General features: G+C 43.5%; 1 protein-coding gene across 1 annotated transcript in view; it reads left to right on the top strand.

The window, feature by feature from the left end:
- THADA (THADA armadillo repeat containing) overlaps window positions 1-24133 on the top strand; it is a 293480-nt gene that overhangs the window by 53458 nt on the left and 215889 nt on the right. Inside the window, exons 22-24 of the mRNA XM_028140017.2 lie at window positions 14137-14269; window positions 16148-16261; window positions 19461-19583. Coding sequence (XP_027995818.2) covers window positions 14137-14269; window positions 16148-16261; window positions 19461-19583 — 370 coding nt within the window. The remainder of the gene's footprint in view (window positions 1-14136; window positions 14270-16147; window positions 16262-19460; window positions 19584-24133) is intronic.

The raw sequence follows: 24133 nt of genomic DNA, 5'->3' as shown, positions 1-24133 counted from the left end.
ATTTTCACATTATTGGCTTGAAAAAATGAACTGCTGACATTTAGCAGTTCTTGTCATAAAATGCTAGTGCTGACTCATGGATGTCAACAATTATGGTGGACAGTGGTAATTTAAATATGTATTGAAACTTTCCTCAGTTAATTATAGCTACTACAATTCAAATAAATCCAACAGAAAACATCTTATGAACAATTGAAATGTAATAACAAAAAAATATACCCTACCTTATTGGAGAATGTAATTTTTTTCCGTTATTACATTTCAATTGTTCATAAGATGTTTTATGAACAATTGAAATTGAAAAATAGGGTATTTTTTTTCGTTATTACATTTCAATTGTTCATAAGATGTTTTATGAACAATTGAAGTCTTTAAAGAATATGCAGTTGAGCAAGAAATAAATGTAGAATTTAATGTATGAGATTTGGGGAAAAAGTCATTCAGCTGTAAATGAAAGAATATACCATTTTGTCTAAACCTTTATTCTTCTCATCTCCTTTGGTAAATGTGTTTAAATAAGGCACTTTTTATTTCTGAATGTCCTATGGATTTTATTTGTAATATTAATTAAATAAAGAATAACTAAATGATGAGTCACTCTGGGAAGCCACATTAATTCTTTAGATAGAGAGAAAATTCTTTAAATTTTTTCACTTCTATAATGGATCAAAAGGATTGGTAAAACTGGGATGTCTTAACGTTTAAATTCTAAATCTTTGTGTTTTTGGTTTGTGACCCCTGAATTTGTATTTTTAAAACCACTCCATAATTGAGTAAGATATTACCTTCTTTCTGGAACTTTGAATATTCATTTTTAAAGTTCTCATAGTAATACTGAGTCATTTAGACACAATAACAAAGGAATCTTATTTTTAACTAGAGGCCCAGAGCACAAAATTCGTGAACTGGCAAGGGGTGTCCCTTAGCCCAGCCTCCACCCTCTCCAATCTGGGACCCCTCGGGGGATGTCTGACTGCTGGTTTAGGCCCGATCTCTATTGGATCGGGCCTAAACTGACAGTCGGACATCCCTCTCACAATCCGGACTGCTGGCTCCCAACCGCTCGCCTGCCTGCCTGCCTGATTGCCCCTAACCTGCCAGCCTGATAACCCCCTAACCACTCCCCTGCCAGCCTGATCGACGCCTAACTGCTCCCCTGCCATCCTGATTGCCCCCAACTGCCCTCCCCTGCCAGCCCAGTCGCCCCCAACTGCCCTCCCCTGCAGGCCTGGTCGCCCCCAACTGCCCTCCCCTGCTGGCCCGGTCACCCCTAACTGCCCTCCCCTGCAGGCCTGGTCCCCCCCAACTGCCCTCCCCTGCTGGCCTGGTCACCCCTGACTGCCCTCCTCTGCTGGCCTGATCGCTCACAGCTGCCCTCCCCTGCTGGCCATCTTGTGGCAGCCATCTTGTGACCACATGGAGGTGGCCATCTTGTGCGAGGGCATGACAGACAATTTGCATATAACCTCTTTATTACATAGGATAAATGACCTCTATCTTAGCTTTGTTAGTAAAGTCCCAGAGTTTTTAATATGAATTTTTTTTCTACTTGATCTCAGGGCATGGTTATCCTATATAATAAGAGAGGAATATGCTAATTATCCATTATGCTTTGAGGCATGACAATCAATCCAGTAAGGACCAGATTACAGATCTGCAGGAGGGTGGGGCAGCGAACTACAAGGGGGCGCTGAAAAAGCTATAGGAGGGGGCAGGGCAGCAAGCTATGAAGGGGGGATGGGGAGGGCGGCAGGGGGAGCTACAGGAGGGTGGGGCAGCGGGTGGAGAGCTACAGGAGGGTGGCAGAGAGCTGCTGGAGCACGGATTCATGTGCAGGGCTACTAGTATTAAATATTAAGAGATTTAATCTGGTACATTCTTCTAACCACTTTTAAAAATATATACATATTTTTAATTGATTTCAAAGAGGAAGGGAAAGGGAGAGAGAGATAGAAACATCAATGATGAGAGAGAATCATTGATTGGCTGCCTACTGCATGCCCCTTTCTGTGGATCGAGCCCTCATCACAGGCATGTGCCCTGACGGGGAATCGAACTGTGACCTCCAGGTTCATAGGTCGATACTCAACCACTGAACCACACTGGCCTGGCCTAACCACCTCTTTTAATCTACCATATTTTGCTCTTCCCTCCATGGCCTTTTGATTGGTAATTCAATTTAGATTCTGGTCATTGTTATTGCCTGTGCCTGTAGCTAAGGCTTCAAAATACCCGCGTGATGTTTTAGCCTGAAGTAAACCTCAACAATACTCGATATTAGGGAGGTAAAGATGGCTTCTGTTGATATGTAACTTTCTCATTGGATCTCATTTGGGCAAATCATTTTTCAGGTTTAAAATTTCTCCAGGCTTCAGGGTTCTCTTTAAAATGTGTGTGCACAGGCACACAACCTTCACATCTGTCACTGTTTATTTTAACTGAAATAATAAACTTGGGCTTTTAAATAATAAACATAATACTTGACTAAAGAATGAATGGAGTGGAGAATTGAGCTTATGAAATAATTGGAGATTGGAAAATCTCTAATTTAGGAAAAATAATATACCAAATGAGTTTTAAGAAATGATGGTAGGAGAAACCAAGATGGCGGCATAGGTGAAACACCTAACCTGCAGCCAGGCACAACAATTTCAAAGGCACAACTAGAGGTCAGAACGGACATCGTCCAGAACCACAGGAGAGCTGGCGGACTGAAATGCCCACAGCTGGGGGGAAGGAGAAGGCCACGGGGACAATCGGGGGAGCCGTAAAAGCCTGAGGTATGGAGAAACGGGCGGAGACACGAGCACGCGCGCCTGCGAGGAGGATGGAGCCGGAGAGGAAGGGGCGGCTGACGGCCTGGCCGGCGTTCACTGGCAGGAAGGAGATAAAGGCTCCGGATTGCGCTAAGCGCCGGCTCCGACTGCACTGAGCGCCAGTTCCGGGCGAAACCCTGGGAAGCCAGGCGCAGGCTGGGGGAATGAATCTGGGCTGTGGGGCGCAGGCACAGAGGAGCGGCGGAAGGCAGAGCTCCAGAGGCGCGCACAGGAAGGGGCGCAAAGGACGGACTGTTGCCTGCGCCACTGAACTGCCCTAGCGGGAAGGAGACATAAGCTCAGGACCGTGCTGAACCCCAGTTCCGACTGCACTGAACCCCAGTTCCGGGCGAAACCCTAGGAAGCCAGGCTCACGCTGGGGGAATGAATTTGGGCTGCGGTGGCGGAGGCACAGAGAAGCGGCGGCTCCAGACGTGCGCACTGGAAGGTGCGCAGAGGACGGACTTTTGCCTGCGCCACTGGGTGGCCCTGCTGGGAAGGAGACAGGGACGCCAGACTGCGCTGAGACCCAGTTCCAACTGCACTGAAACCCAGTTCCAGGCGAGAATCTGGGAGTCCAGATTCATTAGGGGAGGGACTGGACTGTTTGGCAGTGGGCGAAACTCCAGGGCGCGTTTCTCTCAGAGGTGTTTGCAAGGAATACAGAGGGACACAGACACAGGAGCCTCATAGGGCGGGGCTGACAGGAAGCCAAGGTTGTAGGCTCCACCCTGTAGCTCCGCCCCAGCCAAGCTGAGCAGAAGCTTTTTCCTGCTGAGTGCCTCAGGTAGTGGCTGACCCACACTGCATTGGAGACCCAGAAACGAGGGCATCTAATGGTTGGTGGGAGATGACACCAGATTTCAATCACTTGCATAAGGGAGGCATTCTAGAGGCAGACTCAGTGAGCGCCAAGGCATTGCTGCATCAAGACCCGGCCCACAAACATGTCTCCTGCACAGCAACTCTTCCTATATGGACAAAGAGGGTCCTCACGGCCAATTGGCCTGGAGGAAAATTCCTCCCAGTGACACCAACAACAATCAAGACTTAACTGTACAAAGGAGGACCAAGATGGAGACATAGGGCGGCAGCCTGATCGTTGCCTACCACAACAATATTGAGACTACGACGGGAGAGCAGAGCAGACACCAGCCAGAAAGACCGGGGGGCTGGCTGAGCAGATGCTCTACAACTAGAATAAAAGAGAGGGGTACGCAGGATGATGCTGATGCCGGTGACCCAAAGTCCACACTTTAAGAACTATGGCTCAGGCGACACAATGGTGGCCAGGAATGTGCTCGGCGCAGTTCCCCCGGCGGTCTCCGGCTGAGGGGACGGCTCCACTCGCTGCCGAGCACAGACAGACGAGCCCCTGGGAGACATGGGGTGGGAGACTCCGTGCTTGCTGACCTCCGAGTCCTTCAAGAATCTCAATGCCCCGAAGTGGCCAGGTGCGCACGCTCAGCGACTGGCCACCGTTGCAGACCCAAGGGCCGACGCAGCGACACCGGACCAGCCCACCGCCGGGCACCGGGAACACCGGAGCCTTGCCGAGCCCGCCGCCCAACGAGTTCTGCGGCAGCCGCCCTGGAGCTCTGAGAAAATGACCGAAGGAATTGCTGAGAGGGAATTGACCAACAGGAATTGGGATCAAGAAGACGAAACCCCGCTGAGACCTGAGTCCAGGCGAGCCTGCGAGCCTCTGGGCTCAGATGTGGTCACACGCCTCTGGGTCTAGGTGAGGCCTCACGCCCCTGGGTTTGGGTGAGGCCACGCGCCCCTGGGTCCAGGTGAAGCTGGATTCCAGGTTCGGGTGAGGCCATGTGCCCCTGGGTCCGGGCGAATCTGAACCCTGGGTCCGGGTGAGGCCGTGGGCCCCTGGATCTGGGTAAGGCTGGGTCCCGAGTACGGGTGAGGCCGTGAGCCCCTGGATCCGGGTGAGACCACGCGACCAGGGGTCTGAGAGAGGTAACGCGCCCCTGGGTCCGGGTGGCTTCGTGCACCTAGGTCCAAGTGAGGCCACGTGCCCCTGGGTCTGAGAGAGGCCACGCACCCCTAGGTCCGGGCGAGACCATGTGTCCCTGGATCCGGGTGGGGCCTCGTGCACCTAGGCCCGGGTGGGGCCGCGTGCCCCTGGGTCTGGGGGAGGCCAGGCGTCCCTGGGTCCGGGTGAGACCGTGTGTCCCTGGATCCGGGTGAGGCCTCGTGCACCTAGGCCCGGGTGAGGCCACGTGCCCCTAGGTCTGGGGGAGGCCAGGCGTCCCTGGGTCCGGGTGAGACCGTGTGTCCCTGGATCCGGGTGAGGCCTCATGCACCTAGGCCCGGGTGAGGCCACGTGCCCCTAGGTCTGGGGGAGGCCAGGCGTCCCTGGGTCTGGGTGAGACCGTGTGTCCCTGGATCCGGGTGAGACCTCGTGCACCTAGGCATGGGTGAGGTCACGTGCCCCGGGGTCTGAGAGGCCAAGCGTCCCTGGGTCCGGGTGAGACCATGTGTCCATGTATCCGGGTGAGGCCGCGTGCACCTAGACCCGGGTGAGCCCAAGTGGCCCTGGGTCTGGGAGAGGCCAAGCGTCCCTGGGTCCGGGTGCGACCATGTGTCCCTGGAGCCGGTTGAGGCCTCGTGCACCTAGGCCCGGGTGAGGCCACGTGCCCCTGGGTCTGGGAGAGGCCAAGCGTCCCTGGATCCGGGTGAGACCATGTGTCCCTGGATCCGGGTGAGGCCGCGTGCACCTAGGCCCGGGTGAGCCCAAGTGGCCCTGGGTCTGGAAGAGGCCAAGCGTCCCTGGATCCGGGTGAGACCATGTGTCCCTGGATCCGGGTGAGGCCTCGTGCACCTAGGCCCGGGTGAGGCCACGTGCCCCTGGGGCTGGGAGAGGCCAAGCGTCCCTGGGTCCGGGTGAGACCATGTGTCCCTGGATCCGGGTGAGGCCTCGTGCACCTAGGCCCGGGTGAGCCCAAGTGGCCCTGGGTCTGGGAGAGGCTAAGTGTCCCTGGGTCCGGGTGAGACCATGTGTCCCTGGATCCGGATGAGGCCTCGTGCACCTAGGCCCGGGTGAGCCCAAGTGGCCCTGGGTCTGGGAGAGGCCAAGCGTCCCTGGGTCCGGGTGCGACCATGTGTCCCTGGATCCGGATGAGGCCTCGTGCACCTAGGCCCGGGTGAGCCCAAGTGGCCCTGGGTCTGGGAGAGGCCAAGCGTCCTTCGGTCCGGGTGAGACCATGTGTCCCTGGATCCGGGTGAGGCCTCGTGCACCTAGGCCCGGGTGAGCCCAAGTGGCCCTGGGTCTGGGAGAGGCCAAGCATCCCTGGGTCCGGGTGAGACCATGTGTCCCTGGATCCGGGTGAGGCCGCGTGCACCTAGGCCTGGGTGAGCCCAAGTGGCCCTGGGTCTGGGAGAGGCCAAGCGTCCCTGGGTCCGGGTGCGACCATGTGTCCCTGGATCCGGATGAGGCCTCGTGCACCGAGGCCCGGGTGAGCCCAAGTGGCCCTGGGTCTGGGAGAGGCCAAGCGTCCCTTGGGTAGGGGTGAGGCCACGTGCCCCTTAGTCTGCGTGACGCCGTGCCCCTGGGTTCGGCCGAGACCAAACCAGAGGGAGTCGGACCTCCATTACCACCATTTGTCCACCATCCAGAGCTGAGGGGTCAGTGCTGACATGTACACATAAGGAACTACTGGACATTGAAATTGGGTCTCAAAAGAACTGTTGGTCCAGGGGGAAGCTCGCTACAGATTGATTCATTTGCCTGTCAGCATAACTATTATTGCTCGTCTCACATTCAGTTCTTATTAGTATATATCTAGTGACATATGATCTCGCTCATCTAGGGGAAATGATGAACAACATAGACTGAGGAACAAGAACAGAACCAGAAGCAAGGAGGCATCGATCGGACTATCGGGCCTCAGAGGGAGGATAGGGGAGGGTAGGGGGAGTGTGGGAGGAGGGGGAGAGTTCAACCAAAGGACCTGTTTGCATGCATATAAGTCTATCCAACGGTTAAGTTCAACAGGGGATTGGGGCATGCGTGGGGAGAGGGGTGGGATGGGAATGGGGGGATGAGGACAAATATGTGACACCTTAATCAATAAAGAAATTAAAAAAAAAAAAAAAAAAGAAAAAGAAATGATGGTAACATTTCTCAATTACCAATAGTAATATAACTAATCAGAGCTCAACAAAAAATAGCTCTGCGTTACCATACTTAGGTGAATGGATGAAGCCATTCAAAAACCACTTTGTAGTTAGGGAACCTGATTTATTGGCACAAAATAGTCTAATAACCCATTAGTTGGGTATACAGAATATATAATTTGATTTTGGTCTGTGGTTTTATGCTTATCTTAGGAATACTTATCCACTATGAGTGAGATAGCTTTGTGGATAGAAATTGGACTAATCTGTTTATGGAACAATAATTTGCTCTAGTGATCTGCTCAAGAGAGTACAAAGGCCTAAACCCCAGCCTGGCCTGGCCTGGCCTGTTCATTCCTGTTGCTTTTACTAGGGACTCAGGTCATAGCACTTAGCAAAGAGGGGAAAAAACAACCCTCAACAAAACCCTCTGCCTCTTTTCCATCAGCACCCCGACCCCGTTATTTAAAATTTCTACTACTTCTTTTTTGAAAAAATAAAATAAAATTTAAGTTTATTTAAAAAAATTTATCTTTATTGTTTAAAGTATTACAGATGTTCCCTTTGCTATTTCCTCCCCCCACGTTGATCCCCTCCAACCCTCCCCCGTCCCTCCCAGACCTTCAGCACACTATTGTCTGTGTCCATGGGCTATGCATATATGCAAATAAGTTCTTGTCTGTGATGAACAAGAAAACCAGAGTGGTCTGATTCCTCCCACCCCACTCTTAACCACATCTCCCTTGGAGTGTAGAGAAAAGAATATTGAGATATAAATTAGACCTGAGTTCCATCTACCAACTTTTTTGACGCTAGGAGAGCCATTTATCCCCTCTGGCCTGCTGTATCCTCTGATAAACTAAAGAGTTCAGCTTTCCAAGGCTACTTTCAGCTCAGCCTTCTGCTCATTCATTATACAATGCTGCTTTCTAGTTTTTTGATTTGGGGAGTCTGGGGATTTGGGGTATGAAAGATTGAGGGAAGTTGGATACATTTTTTAGTAAACTTGCCTTAGAACTGGTAAACTAATCTCTTAGGAGTATTTTGTGGATTAATAACATTTAGTGAGAGTTGTTTATGAAGAACCTTGAATCCCTTGTAAGAAAGTTACAGTTTTTATGATGTACTCAGAGACTGAAGACACTGCTTATTTTGTATTAATTTGACATGGGAGTGAAATAAAACAAAGGAGCCTTCAGACAAAGAGGATGTCTGCTCTTTCAGTGGAGAGGCACTCACAAAAGCAGGGTTGGAATTCCCCACGGCTGTGCTTGGTGACTGCATAGAGTTGGCACAAAGAACCAAGTCTTGCCTTACTCAGGAACTTTTCCCTTTTCCTTGCCGACCCCTGGATTGTGTGATGAGGAACCAAAACCAACAACTAGAGTTTTTTGCATTGTTCTGGAGAACCTTGTCTGCTTCCATTTTTACCTCTGAATTCCTTCATTTATCATAAACACCAGCAACTGGAGTTTTGAAATCACTTCCTTATAAAGTAAGTTTTCCTTGCTGGGGTATAAACAGAACTTCATTGACTAGTCACAACTCTAGGTTAGGCTATTGTGTTTTTATAGGCACAGTGACTTTACCATTGCGAAGCCGTCAAGTTCTAGTCTTCCTTTTTTACACCTGGTTTTGCAATCATTTGCCTAACTGAAGGCACAGCGAATGCACAGCAGCTGGCACCAACACTAGCTGGCCCTTATTTAATAACACAACCATATATTTCTTCAACTTCTATTGTGTGCCAGAGGCAGTGTTAGAAACACCCTGTTTGGCCACTGAGAGAATGATGTGGTAGGTGAGAGTTGCTGTGACCCTCGAGACAATTTTTAAGGTCTATATTTGAAACTTTAACTGTAGACCTAAGAGAATCATATGAAGGAAGACCTGAACAAGGGCTAAGGCTTGTGTGGGGCCATGATGAGGTATTTTGGGGACATTCTCATGAGGAGCTTTGGGTACTTAAAGAATTTAGGGTCATTGTTTTCTCTATTTGTTACAGTAACCCAGGTAATAATATCTCATTGAATTTCAAAGCATTTTAGTAATAGTTTTTATTTTCATTATTAGGCACTGAGAAATCAAGTGATTTGTCCACAGCCACATGACATGTTTTTCAGTGTCCTCTATTTTCACCTATATCTTATCTAATAAAAGAGTAATATGCAAATTAACCATCACTCCACTATACCCACAAGCCACACCCACCAGCCAGTCAGGAGCGAGTATGCAAATTAATCCAACCAAGATGGCTGCAGCCACGGAGTGAGCAGAAGGCTTGGGTTTCCCTGACGATGGAGGAAGCCAAGCTTCCCCACACACTCTGGCGGGCCCTAAACTCCACTCAAGGCTACAAAGTTTCAATTATAGAAGATAAATAAATCTCAACAAAAATGGTGGCAGCCACGGAGCTGGAGAGAGCAGGAGGCTTGAGTTGCCCCCAGCGATGGAGGAAGCCAAGCTTCCGCAGCCCTGGCCTGCCTTGGTCTCCGCTCAAGGCTACAAAGTTTCAATTATAGACGATAAATAAATCCCAGATACCAGGGCCTCTGCTTGGTTCACCGGGGGGTGTGGCCAGCCTGCAAACCACCACAGGCCCCTCACCCAGGCCGCCCCACGCCCCAAGGGAACCCCCATCCTGATCCAGGACCCCCTTCAGGGCAAACCAGCTGACCACCACCTGTGCACCAGGCCTCTATCCTATCTAATAAAAGAGTAATGTGAAAATTGACCGTCACTCCAACACACAAGATGGCTGCCCCCATGTGGACACAAGATGGCCGCCATAAGATGGCCAGCAGGGGAGGGCAGTTGGGAGGGACCAGGCCTGCAAGGGCGGGCAGTTGGGGGCGATCAAGCCTGCAGGGGAGGGCAGTTAGGGGTGACCAGGACGGCAGAGGAGGGAAGTTTGGGCGACTGGGCCTGCAGGGAAGGGCAGTTGAGGGGGACCCAGGCCTGCCAGGGAGAGCAGTTGGGAGGGACCAGGCCTGCAGGGGAGGGCAGTTAGGGGTGACCAGGACTGTAGGGGAGGGCAGTTAGGGCCAAACAGGCTGGCAGGGGAGCAATTAGGCATTAATCAGGCTGGCAGGGAGTGGTTAGGGGGTGATCAGGCTGGCAGACAGAAGCGGTTAGGGGCAATCAGGAAGGCAGGCAGGTGAGCATTTGGGAGCCAGTAGTCCTGGATTGGGCCTAAACGGGCAGTCGGACATCCCTTGAGGGGTCCCAGATTGGAGAGGGTGCAGGCTGGGCTGAGGGACAACCCTCCCCACCCCCCAATGCACGAATTTTGTGCACCGGGCCTCTAGTGAAGGAATAAAACTCTTACATCTATATATTGTATATCAGACCAATACTATACCCCCTTGACTGCCTGTGTGTCATTTACTCCAATATCTGATATGCAGTGTTTTAGGACTCTTTAGTGTGTTATTCTGAATAACCAGGCTGAGAATTTATTATTTTTTAAAGTATTGTTTATAGCTGTGTTCATTCAGATAGTGATGGTGATGACTGATGATCTTCAGCTTGAGTAAACACATCATTTACTTTATATCAAGACTAGAGGCCCAGTGCACGAATTCATGCACAAGTGGGGTCCAGCCGGCCCGCCCCGATCAGGGCTGATTGGGGCATGGTCAGCTGGGGAGAGGGGATGCGGGAGGTTGGCTGCCAGCCCTGCCTCCAATCGGACGAGTTGGCCGGCCACAGTGCATGTCATAATGATCACTCATTCTGGTTGTTCCGATTGTTCCGGTCATTCAGTCACTTGGCTTTTATATATATAGATTTGGGACATATTCTGGTTTTGTCCCAAAATAAACACTCTCTCTCTTGCATTATTTATAACTATTTTAATGATTAACAAGTGAAAAACAAGCAGGGGAAATAAGGCACCTTGGTAAGGTAAAAGTTTATTAACAATCAATCAGTAGATAAAAAGCTTTGTTTTTATTGTTATTTATTTTTCTCGACCAAATAACTTATTTTTTAAATATATTTTATTGATTTTTTACAGAGAGGAAGGGAGAGGGATAGAGAGTTAGAAACATCGATGAGAGAGAAACATTGTTCAGCTGTCTCCTGCACATCCCCTACTGGAGATGTGCCCACAACCAAGGTACATGCCCTTGACCGGAATCGAACCTGGGACCCCTCAGTCCACAGGCTGATGCTCTATCCACTGAGCCAAACCAGTTAGGGCCAAATAACTTATTTATTATAATGAATTTTCATTTGGAGTTGCTCTTAAACCTGATAAAATGAAGGTCTGTTTATGGGAAAGGGAAAAGATTTTTTTCCTTCTTGTGCTAAAAGCCTTTAGTGATAACAGCTTGGTAAATTAACTGTTATTTAGGACATGAAGATATTGGCAGATTGAGGTTATACATAACTAGTTTTCTGGCAATTGAGTCTCAATGATTTTCTGGGAATTTTGCTTCATATTTTGGCTTTAAATGTACTTCATGTTTAATATATATTAGATGCTTTTTGTTTGCAGGTGAAATAATTTCTGTAGGCCAGTGGTGAGTCATTTAGTTAATGTAAGAAAACAGTTTATTAACAGTAATTAAGGTCCCCAGTTGTATAAAGGAGTTGGAGTACACACATACATACACACACATATATATTTTGTATTTTTGTCTTTCTGTGTACTATTTTGGGTGCATTTCCCGGAAAACTATCTTTTAAGTTATTCTCTAGAATTCATCTTACCTGTTATTTTTTCGAAAGTACATTTTCATTTCCAATATTTCCAGAATCTTTATTGTCGTGTGGGCTTGTTCTTCAGTACTGTGTGTTTCTGATAATTTCTTGCTCTTTTAAAATAGAAGTTATTTCTTCATTTATTTCTTGAATATTCTAAAGTTATTTTAAGGAATATCTATTATTGGGCCAGTTCTTGTATATTGCTGGGGGGCCAGGACTGGCCTGGGAGAGATGCAGAACTAGGAATCAAGGGAATCATAGAAATAAGGTCCAACACAGAGTCTAAATTGGAAACCAGTCAACTGAGGTATTCTGCAGAAAAGCTGATACGATCCAGGGGAATTACAAAGCAGAACAAGAAAGTCTGGACTGGATGGTAGAAGTTGGTGCCTTGAGCATTTCCCAGAGTTCCTGAGGTTCCTGGATCTTTGGCAGTGGGCAGAGAGTGCTCTGTGAAGGGCACTTTGCCAGCCTTGACCTTGGTGAACATTCTTCTGGCCTTTGTTTTCAAATTCCCCAATTTAACAAGGAGCATTTAGTCTTGGTATGCGACACTCAAGGGAATGAATAGGGCTGGTTAACTGTTTATAGTTATAATAACCCAGAATCCAAATGAGAGAATTGTCTCTATGCCTTTACATAAAGTATTTTCTCAGTCATCTCATCTCCTACTTCCTTAACCCCACATAGGGGGCCTTCTACCATTGTGACCACACATCCTTCAAAATCCAGCACAAATTCCGCCTCTTCTGTGGCACTGTACTGACCCCTAGTACACCTTGTGCCTAGTAGTTGCTCTAGGTACATTGAAGCTTCAAGAAAGAAAAGGTTCTTGTGAAATGCAATATTTGGAGGAAGTTTCTCCAATTTGGATGATTGGGATAAGTGTGGAGACTATAAGCAAATGCTGAGTTGGGAATATGGAGAGGGGAGATGGGGACCAGTAAATTGAACAACTTTACTAGAACAAAAGATCTGTGTAGAAATTTGGAAAAACTTTTAAGGTTAGATTCAACTAGAAGGGTGTGGGCCAGGTCATAGGCAACCTTTCAAGCTGGAAGATTTTATCAAAATGGAAAATGAGATCAAGATTTGTTAACAGTCAAGAGCCATTGTAAGTTCAGGGAAGGAAGGATGTTTCATGGCGAAATGGCTTACTCTGATCCCAGACCTGACTTCTCCAATTGGTTGGTTTTGGTAGAACCTATATATGCCAGATCTGTGACGGTGTTGGGGAGTATGACTGAACTAGTATTTGTTGTACGGATATTTTAGTGCACTTGATAAGAAAATAGGAAAATATCCCATCTTCTGCTGTTGCTTTTCCCCATTACATGGTGAATTCCTCCTACAGGATTCTTGACCCTAGACTGCAGCATTATCTATATGCCAGTCTTACATTGCCAGTGGTCCTGTGATGGGGAAGAAAACACAAGTATATGAAACCCACCTTTACTCTTAGATCAAGTAGTTTTCACTCACCTCTGTGTCTCCAACTTTTTTGTGTGTGAATGGGTAGATCACAAAAAGAGGACTTTTGCATTAATTCTCTTTTTTCTTTTTCTTTTCCCTGCTCAGCCATTGTGGAGTAAATTAACCCTAATATACTTAAAATGTACTTTAAATGTATTTTCTTTGAATATGTATAATCTCTATAACTATAGAACATAAATTACCATCATGTATACAGTTATGTTCTCTCTGTGGATACTGGAGTTTTGCAGTACTATAGAACATCTGTGAGAGCTTGATTAACTGTCTTTAGAACATTTTGAGTGTCGGTACAAGCCTCAGTGTGAAAGCTTATTTTGCAGATAAGACACATGCTTTTTATGCTTTTGTAAGAATAGAATCTTCAATAGCTTCAAATCCTAAAGCCCATAATAAACAGAAAAAAGAAAGTGAGACATTTTTTAGTTTTTCTCCCTCCAAATGTAAGGATATGTATTGTTTTCTAACAGTGATAATATGTATTAACTGGTGGCCTGGCACATGAAATCATGCATGGGTACAGTCTCTAGGCCTAGCCTTCGATCAGGGCCATCTTCCTGGGCTGCTGGCAGCTGGCCCCGCCCCCCCCCACCACCATCCACCTGGTTCCCCGTTTGCTATCCAGCAATGGGAGCCTTACGGCTGGGGGAGGGACCGAGAGGTCGGCTGTTCCCACCTGCTCGCTGGCCCCACCCCCGACACTGGTTGCTCTCTGTGTGTGGGGCGACCGGCGGGGCTGGGGCTTTGGCCTGGCACCGCCCGCATCCCCCACCACCCACCCTGAGTCCCTGTTCACCATTGGCGATTGGAGCCTGCTGGCTGGGGAAAGGGACTGAGAGGTGGTCAGTGCACCTCATAGTGACTGGTCAAGTGGTAGTTCTGGTCTTTCTGCCTTTATGGTCGCTGGGCTTTTATTATATAGGATAGTTTATACTTCTAACTTTTGGTACATGAAAATTCCAAATGTTCACTTATTTATGCCTTTTAGATGCCCTAATGTGAGTCTGCAAAAGCTACCAGAACAGTGGTTATGGAATGTTTTAGAGGAAATTAAATGCAGTGACCCTTCATCTAAACTCTGTGCTACAAGGCGCAGTGCTGGAATTCCTTTCTACATACAGGTATGTATCTGCAAGACCATAGCTGTTTATTTGTCTTTTGATAATAGCATATTCTGACCCACTTGACATTTGAGGGAGCATTGCATAAGAGACATTTCTGTCTTTTTAGTACTATAGCATTTGTAGCTTTGTTTTAATGTGTGGACAGTATGTTCCTGGACAGATCTGTTCTTGGAACAAACCCTCGAAGAGGTCAGCCTTGAAATGAACAGAGGGTGGTATAGATTTCTGCCTGTTCATTAAGTAGACTGACATCACTGTGGCACATTCATTGCTCACTTCCAGGAAGTACACGTTACCTTTTTTTGAATTATAAAAACATAGTCTTTCTCTCATTTCAAGACCCTTAAGACTCTAAGGCAACCAGTTTCTTTTAAACCCTTTCATAAAATGTCCATGTATAAAATAATCTTAATAGTCACTAACATTTGTTAGTACTTTTTTCACACATATTATCTCATTTAATCCTTCCTCAAGCCCTATGAAATAGGTCCTGTTATTGTCTGTGTATTATAGATGAAGAAACTGGAGCTTATAAAGTTAAGTGACTTGCCAAAGGCCACAGAGGTAGGAGCAGAACTAAGACTTGAGCCCAGGCAGTCTGACTCCTGAACCCATCTCCATATGAGAATGGGTGTCTGTGTTTTCTTTTTAACACAAACGAAAGCATATTATATACATGGTTTTGCCCCTTGCTTTTTGGTCTTAGGCAATCCTGCTAGTGGTTCTCAACCCACAGGTTGAGAACCGCTGCTGTAGAGCCTAAGACCATCGGAAAACACAGATATTTACATTACGATTCATTAACAGGAGCAAAATTACAGTTATGAAGTAGCAACGAAAATAATTTTATGGTTGGGGGTCACTACAACATGAGGAACTGTATTAAAGGGTCGCGGCATTAGAAAGGTTGAGAACCACTGGTATAATGTGATCTTTTATATCTGTCTTCTTTCACTTAGCATAATATTTTCAAGGTTCATCCATGTTCTAGCATGTATCAGTACTTCATTCCTTTTTATTGTCTCAAGTGGTTTGATATCCTATTTTTATGTTTATTGAACATTGGCAAAATGTTAACACAAAATAAATAAGCATCTCTTGAAAATTCACATATAGCACCCCTTTCAAGTTTATAATATTTTCTTTTGTCCTGTGGCATTCCCAGTGCTACAGTTTGATAGTCCTCCAGATAGAGACTCTTGTGTGAAGAATTAAATAACTGATCAATCTCAAGGGCATTTTCAAGTTCTTAAAATAAATTTAATCCTGAGGTTTGGGTTGTGTTTTTTCCATGTGTTTTTATTTATTTCGGAGAGAGGAAGGGAGAGAGAGAGATAGAAACATCATTGAGGAGAGAGAATCATTGATTGGCTGCTTCCTACATGCCCCCTACTGGGGATCGAGCCCGCAAAGCTGGCATGTGCTCTGCCTGGGAATCGAACCATGACCTTCTGGTGCATCGGTCAGTGCTCTACCATTGAGCCATACCGGCCAGTTTTTTTGTTTTTGTTTTTGTTTTTGAATAAAGAGTATTTTCTTGTTGGGGAAATTTGTTACTAAACTGACTTGCTTATTTTATCTGAGACCTGCCACCTAATTATGGTCCTAAAAGAGTTGTCAACAAGAGCCATTCTCAACTTCTTAGAATTATATTAATTAACAAGCAAACTAGAAGTTTCCCATGATATCACCTTTACCCAATTTTACAATTGGAGAATCTGAGAGATAGAAAGGTTAAACTACTTGCTCAAGGACACATGGCTTAATGAATTTGCTTGATACCACGTTTTTATAGAGGGGATTTTGCATTTTGGGATTGATTCTGGGAAGTAGCAAAATAAGAGCCTTGTTAATTTTTGCCTTATTTTTCCATAGGCACTGTTGGCATCTGAACCTAAGAAAGGCAAAATGGATTTGTTGAAAACAACAATGAAAGAGTTAATCTCTTTGGCTGGGCCTACTGATGACTCACAGAGTACAGTCCCCCAGGTAATAATAGAAGTACACAAACCCTGCTAGGAAGGCAGTGGTTTTAAATCTTAGCTATACTTAAAAAGAATAAAACCTATCCACTAAAGATGTAGGATTCTTGAAGATAGGACAGACATTTGAAGCTTATTTTGATTTGTTTATTTGTTTGTTTTGTTTTATTTTGTTATTTCTGTCCACAAAATAAACTATTGTTTTAATTTATATATATATATAAATTAAATGAACCAAAATGAACTACTTTTAAACTCTTCTGAAAACATCCAACTTGGATATTTTGTAATACTATTGCATCTCTAAATTTAATAATGAATGTGCTTTCACTTTAAAATTTTATGTTGCTTGATCTACATTTTGTAACTGAGCAGTTGGATCTTTCCCTAAAATGTAGTGTCTGACTTTTGGTATATTAAGATTTTAATTTTAGCTAATGCTTATACCCTTTATTTATGTTAAAGGTGGGTCAAGTATGTGTGTGTGTGTGTGAGTGTATGAAGTTGGGTTAAATACTCCTCACAGCTCCACTCCACCCCACTCCACCATGGTAAATGCCTGCCAGATACTTCTTTACTAGGCTTTCTCAGTAAATGCTTCACTTTTATCCTTTATGAGTCTTTTGTTCTGAGGTGGGTCATGTTTTCTTATTCATTCAGCTACCCTATGTCTTTTGATTAGAGTGTTTAATCCATTTACATTTAAGGTTATTGATAGGTCCTTATTCATTGCCATTTTATTTTTTAAAATGTATTTCTTTTTATTTATTTCAGGGAGAGAGAGATAGAGACATCAATGATGAGAGAGAATCATTGATCAGCTGCCCTCCCCTCCCACACGCCCCCTAAGGATTGAGCCTGCAACCCAGGCATGTGCCCTGACCAAGAATCAAATCATGACCTCCTGGTTCATAGATGAACACTCAACCACTGAGCCATACCGGATGGGCCATTTTTATTCTTTATGCCTGTGTTTCTCTCTCTATTTCTTATTATTACAGCAGTCCCTTTAACATTTCTTGCAATGCTGGTTTGGTAGTAATAAACTCCTTTGGCCTTTTTTTGTCTGGGAAACTCTTATTTCATCATCTATTTTGAATGATAGCCTTGATGGATAAAGTAGTCTTGGTTTCAGATCCTTGCTTTTCATTACTTTGAATACTTCATGCCATTCCCTTCTGGCCTGTAGAGTTTAGCTAACAAATTGCTTTCTCTTGCTGCCTTTAAGATTCTTGTTGTCTATAATTTTTGTCATTTTAATTATGATGTGTCTGGGTGTGAGCCTATTTGGGTTCTTCTTGCTTGGGACTCTCTGTGCTTCCTGAATGTGGCTGACTTTTTCCTTCACCAGGTTAGGGAAGTATTCTGCCATTATTTCTTCAAACAGGTTCTCTATACCTTGCTCACTTGCTTCCCCTTCTGGTACTCCTATGATGTACATATTATGTTTCATGTTGTCCCATAGTTCCCTTAAACTGTCCTCCTGTTTTTTAATTGTTTTTCTTTTTGGTTCTCTGATTGAGTGATTTTTTTCAACCCTGTCTTAATTTGCTGATCCGATCCTTGGCTTCCTCTAATCTGCTATTTATTCCTTCTGGTGCATTTTGTTGTTGTTGTTAATTCTCAATCGAGGATATTTTTTCATTGATTTTTAGACAGAGAGGAAGGAAGGGAGACACACAGAGAGAAACATAGATGTGAGAGAGACACATCGATTAGTTGCCTCCCACGTGCACCCTTACCTGGGGCTGGGGATTGAGCCTGCAACTGAGGTATGTGCCTCCCACATGCACCCTTACCTGGGGCTTGGGATTGAGCCTGCAATCAAGGTACGTGCCCTTGACTGGAATTGAATCTGGGACCCTTGTGTCCATGGGTCAAAACTATTCACTGAGCCAAACTGGCCAGGGCCCAGTGTATTTTTGTTTTTGTTGTTAATTCTCATCTGAGGATATTTTTTCCATTGATTTTTAGAGAGAGTGGAAGGAAGGGAGGGAGGGGGGGAAAAGGAGATGAGGGAAGAGAGAGAGAGAGAGGGAGAGAGAGAGAGAGAGAGAGAGAGAGAGAGAGAGAAATATCAACATATGGTGTTAGACACATAGACCCATTGCCTCCTACATACACTGGGGATGGAACCTGCAGCCCAGGTATGTGCCCTTGATGAGGTATAGAACCTGAGACCCTTTGGTGTGTGGGCCGATGCTCTAACCACTTAGCAGCACTGGCCAGGGCCAGTGTATTCTGTATTTCTGCTATGTCATTTTTCATTTGTAAGTGGTTGTTTTTCATAGTTTTCTATATATTTTTTCATGCTGGTGAGCATCCTTATCATCATTACTCTGAACTCTATATCAGATAAATTGCTTATTTCCATTTTATTTAGCTCTTCTGGAGAATTCTCTTGTTCTTTCATTTGCTGCTTGTTTCTTTATCTCCCCATTTTGTCTTCCTGTTTGGGTTTGTTTCAATGTATTAGGGAGATCTGCTATGACTCCCAGTCTTGGTAGGGTGGCATTATGCAGTACATGACATTTAGCATATTCATGTTCAGTTTTTTTTTAATACAAACATTATTAATTTTTTTAAGTTCCACTTAATGTGCATCCCACGTGTTGATGTGTAGCACTGTCATTTATTGCCCAGTTCTAAGTATTAAAAAATTTTTTTGACCAGTGTTTTAAAATGTCAGTTTTAAAAGTATTTTAAGAAAATAAATTAGCAACTTTATTACACTGTGATCAGAGCATAATTTATAAGATAATTATTTGGTATTTGTTGAGACTGTATTAGTGGTTAAGTTTGAGGTAATTTTAAAAAATGAATGTTTCGTGAAAAAGTATGTTGTTTCTGTTAGGTGTAGGATTCTACATATGTCTGTTGGATCAAGCTTTTTTATTACATTGTTCAAATTTACTAACTTTGAAAAAATGGATTTATCAATTAATAGGTATGTTTTATTAAAATATGCTATTTCATTAGTGGATTGTTTCTTAAATTTCATAATTTTTTTTTGTTTTGAAGCTATGCTATTAGGTATGTACACACTTTTAAAGCTGATAGCTCAATTGATATTTCTTTCTTTTCAGTTCTAGCCCATTGAACTTAATAATTATTCAAAGTGTGTATACATTTTTTGGGGGGACACCCTGTATTTAGAATTACCACAGTCTTTAACCCACAACTAATTTTGAACTTTTTTATTCTAGGTTCATGCTTTAAATATTCTTAGAGCCTTGTTCAGAGATACACGTCTGGGAGAAAATATTATTCCTTATGTTGCTGATGGAGCTAAGGCTGCAATTCTGGGCTTTACATCACCAGTCTGGGCAGTAAGTACTTTTGCCATTTATTTTCATTGACTTAATTATACTCTGAGTAGGTTTTAATAAACTAACCATTCACTGAATGATAAAAATATGTACTACATTTTATCAAAGATTTTCTTTAAAGGATAAATCCTTGGATTGGGCTACATTTTCACTCTTGGTATTTTATTATTGCATTCTAGTTCTTTGTTGGCTTATTAGCCATAACTTTGTTTTCTTATTTTAGTGATTGCTTTAAGGTTTATAGTCTATATCTTGAACATCACATTCTACCCTCAAGTGATATTATACCACTTCGCTTAACGTGTAAGAACCTAGCACACGTACTTCCATGTTTCTCCTCTCAATCTTTGTGATGTTATAAATTTTACTTTTATGTATGTTGTAAACCCATGCTATATTGTTATTATTTTTGCTTAAATTATCAACTATCCCTTTTTAAAAAATATACCATTTCAACCATTTTTAAGTATGCAATTCAGGGACATTAACTACATACACCAGGTTGTGCAGTCATCACCACTGTCCATTTTGAGAACTTCCTCATCATCCCAAACCAAAGCTCTATAACCATTAAAGAATAACTCCCCATCTCTCCCTTCCCCTAGCACCTGGTAACCTGTGCTCTACGTTCTGTCTCTATGAATGTGCCTATTCTAGGTACCTTATATAAATGGAATCATACAATATTTGTCTTTTTATATTTGGATTATTCAGTTAGCATAGTGCTTTTACGGTTAAGCCATATTGTCACATGTAGCATAATTTCATTCCATTTAAGGCTGAATAATATTCCATTGTATGTATATATGACATTTTGTTTATTCATTCATTTGTTGGTGGGCATTTAGGTTGTTTGTTTTTGGCTTTTGTGAATAATGCTTCAGTGAACATTGGTGTACAAATATCTGTTGGAGTCCCTGCTTTCAGTTTTATGTGTAAATCATATGGTAATTTTATATTTAACTTTTTAAGGAATGTTTAACTATATTGCATAGTGGCAGCACCATTTTTCTACTCCCATCAGCAATACACAGAAGTTCCATTTTCTTAACATTCTCGCCAACACTTGTTATTTTCTGGTGTTTTTTAATTTTTATTAAATAGCAATCTATCTAAATGGGTATGAAGTAGAAGCTCATTCTGGTTTTGATTTCCATTTCCCTGATGATTAGTGATGTTGAGCTAGAAGCAAAATGGCTCAGTATCTTAATGTCTTTCTTTTGGATGCTGTGGGCTCTGGGTATCAGTGTGTTGAGTGATTGCTATAAATATACTCCATCAAAAGGTGAAAAACAAACACAGCATGAAAATGTGTGAGGTTAAATACTGAGTCACTTTTTTTTTCCTTTCACTCCAGAAACCTTGATTCAGAACTCTAAAGATAGTGGACAATGGCCAGTTTAGTTGTTGGATTTAAGGACATAACCTTTTAACATGTTTTTTCATGATTCTTGGGAGAAACACCATGATTTTATTATCCTGTATCATTTTGCCTTCTAAAATAAAGGAGATAAATCTATCACTTGTAAGTGTTTGACATCTGGCTTTAAAATAAGACTGGCAAGGGGAGAGGAGAAAAAACAACTAGACCTTAATACATTACCTGCAGAATGAAGAATTTTCTAGGAAGGCAAGCTTTCCAATTAGCTACACAAACATTTCATAACTTTATGATATGCCTCTAATTGAGAGTCAGTGTACTGCAGTATAGGCAAAGGCACAGACACCCAGTATAAAGCGGGATCCTCAAGGTTGCCACCTCTTTCCTGGAAAATTGTGCATCTTCCTGTAATAAAGAAGCCGTCTGAATTCTGTCTAGCAGCATTGCCTAACTACGCTGGAGGACACCGTGTTTACCTTATGCATTTACAGGAAGCGAAGCAATACCTCTGTGCTGTCAGTTGAGTCACAGAGGTAGGAATGTGGCTTGACCATCAGGAACAATAGAGATCATAAAACTGATTGCCAGAAATATCAGTATTGTTTATTTCATGCCATTAGTTCAAGGTGAACAAAGAAATGTTCTCTGTGAAAGGTTTTTCAGAGAGTGAAACTTGGTGACTTTTCCAACTTTTTAGCAAAACTGAAAGTATCAGATTGTTTCATTTATTTAAGAAGTCTTTTTTGAGACATTTTAAAAAGTTAACACATGTGCACTACAGAAATTTTGAAAATAAAGGACAGCATAAAAAAAGCACAAGTCACCTTTTAACTATATACAGATGTAATCATTATTAGCATTCTGATGCATTTTCTTCCTCTTTTTTCTATGTATGTAGTATACACATGTGTGTAGTATTCATATGCACATATGTACACATGAAAGACTGCATAAATATATGTAAGTGATTATATATAGATTTATTTTTGGGGAAATCTTCCTTTTTAACAATGGTTATAAAGGAATCTTCTTGTTTCAATTCAGTTTGTTTGCTTTATTAGAGAAAATAACTAAAATGATCCATATATTTATTTAATATATCCAATATATTTGTTTAATATATTGACTGTTATGTTTTCTTCCTTATGAAAACCTAAGATATATCAAAACTGTAAACATAATGAATGTGAAGAAGTCTTCATTTTACAAAGCAATTTACCACAGCATTCTCTGTTGAAGTCATTTAACGAGTGATTTTTTTCCCTGAATGCCTGTGAAATATGGTTTGATTTACAGAAATCTTATTTGTGCACATTTTATCAGGAATATATTTTATGCAGTGACTACACCTGTACTCATGACAATTACTTCTTTCTGACACGTTAAAGAGGAAAAAGCACAAGTAAAATGAACTTAATTTTAGTTTTGTAGTATAGGAATATTTTTTAGGAAGCATTCATAATTTGTTTTTACAGATTCCTCAGTCTTTTGTATTGAGACCATACAAATTTCTTGGTCTTTACCACCTATTAGGCATTTTTAAAATACAGGGGAAATGTATTGTTGTAAACATATCAGCATTAAGCACACCTAGGTGTTGCCGATGATATATTAAGCACTAGAAAAAGAGGGATAAATAAGACAATCATAATAATGGCTGTCTTATTGGGTATTTTCCATGTGCCTGGCATCATTTACATTGATTATCCCACTTAATGCTCATAACAACCCTGTGAGGTAGATTGTATTATTTAAATCCCATTTTACAGATAAGGAAAACAAGGCTCAGAGGTGAAATAACTTTGTCAAAGGGCACACAACTATTAACCTTCGGACTCCAGAACCTGTGCTGTTATAGGGGAAACTTTTGGGTGTTATAGGAATACAGAGAAGGTGCATCTTACCTACCTTATAGGGTTTTGGTCCCTTAGAGAGCTGGGGATATAGCCTAGGTGCTAAGGTTTTATTGAATGGTACAAATGCAAAGCAGCAAGAATGAAGGAAAAAGGAAAGTGAGGCAAGGAAAGAGGAAAGACATTACCAAGCAGGCCTGAACCTTGCAGGAAGACTGAGCTGATTGTATAGTCACGTGATATATCTTCTAGTCAGGCCATGTGAAACTTTCCACCTCTTGGAACAGTCTCATCTGTCTCTTATTGGTCAAAGTTCACCCCTTGGGGCATTAACCCAACTTGGGCAGGTGTTGGCACAACCCTTGGTCAGCTGCTAGAGAAGACAGATTTCATTCCCTCTTCTGTAGCATCTCATCTGTGTCTGGACATGACTGGCTGAGCCACAGCCTCTGTGGGTGTAGTTGGGACAGACCTGGAGTTGGAAATTGTGGCTCCCACATTGTTGAAAAAGTTTACACATTGTAGGGGAGTAATAGGATCCGACTGATGTGCTTTAAAGTAGAGACTCAATTATAAGATGGTAAGAGGGAAGGAGGAAGACCAATCCGGAAGCTATTGTAATAGTTCTGCCAAGAGGTGATGGTGGCTCAGAATAGGGAAACATTAGTAAAGATGGTGACAACCGATAATCTTTTATATATTTTATATATTTTAGAGATGAAGCTAGTTGAATTAAAAATTAAAAATTTAGGTAACAGAAAGTAACTTATAGGTGCGCATATATGGAAACAGATTTTCTGGGCAGTGTTTGGAAACAGGCATTACTGGGCATCCCCTTTTTTGTGTTCAGTGACTATCGAACACTGAAGCTTCTCTCCCTGCATCCTCATTGCAGGGCAGGTAACGCCTCTTTCCAGCTTGCCCAGCATTCCACTGAGTGTGCCACCTTCCGGTCCTTCTAAGACTCACATTGGGTTTTTATTTCTATCTGGTGTATCTTTCATTTGCTTCCCTCAGGCCAGTTCTGCTTCACATTTTGCAGTGGGTTTCAGAGGAAAAAGAGCCTTTCAGATCTTCCCGGTAGCCCTGCCACATGTCCCCTGTGCTCTGTTGGCACAAGCGTCTCCAGGCCCTGTGGTAGTTGTGAAGTTACCACAAGGATGCCTGGCTGAGGGCTGTGTGGCACTGAAACCCAGGCATACTCTACCTTTTAGGCTACATGCCTTGGCTTTATTAACTTTATTAACTCACAGGAAGAGAACTTTTTTCCTAATTCACGCTTAGTTGGTGTATGGGCTCGTGAAAGTGTAATGTGT

This window comes from Eptesicus fuscus, chromosome 16 (genome assembly GCF_027574615.1).
Source record: "Eptesicus fuscus isolate TK198812 chromosome 16, DD_ASM_mEF_20220401, whole genome shotgun sequence".
Taxonomy (NCBI): domain Eukaryota; kingdom Metazoa; phylum Chordata; class Mammalia; order Chiroptera; family Vespertilionidae; genus Eptesicus; species Eptesicus fuscus.
The sequence above is the reverse complement of the archived record's forward strand: the minus strand, read 5'-3'. Positions and strand labels throughout refer to the sequence as shown.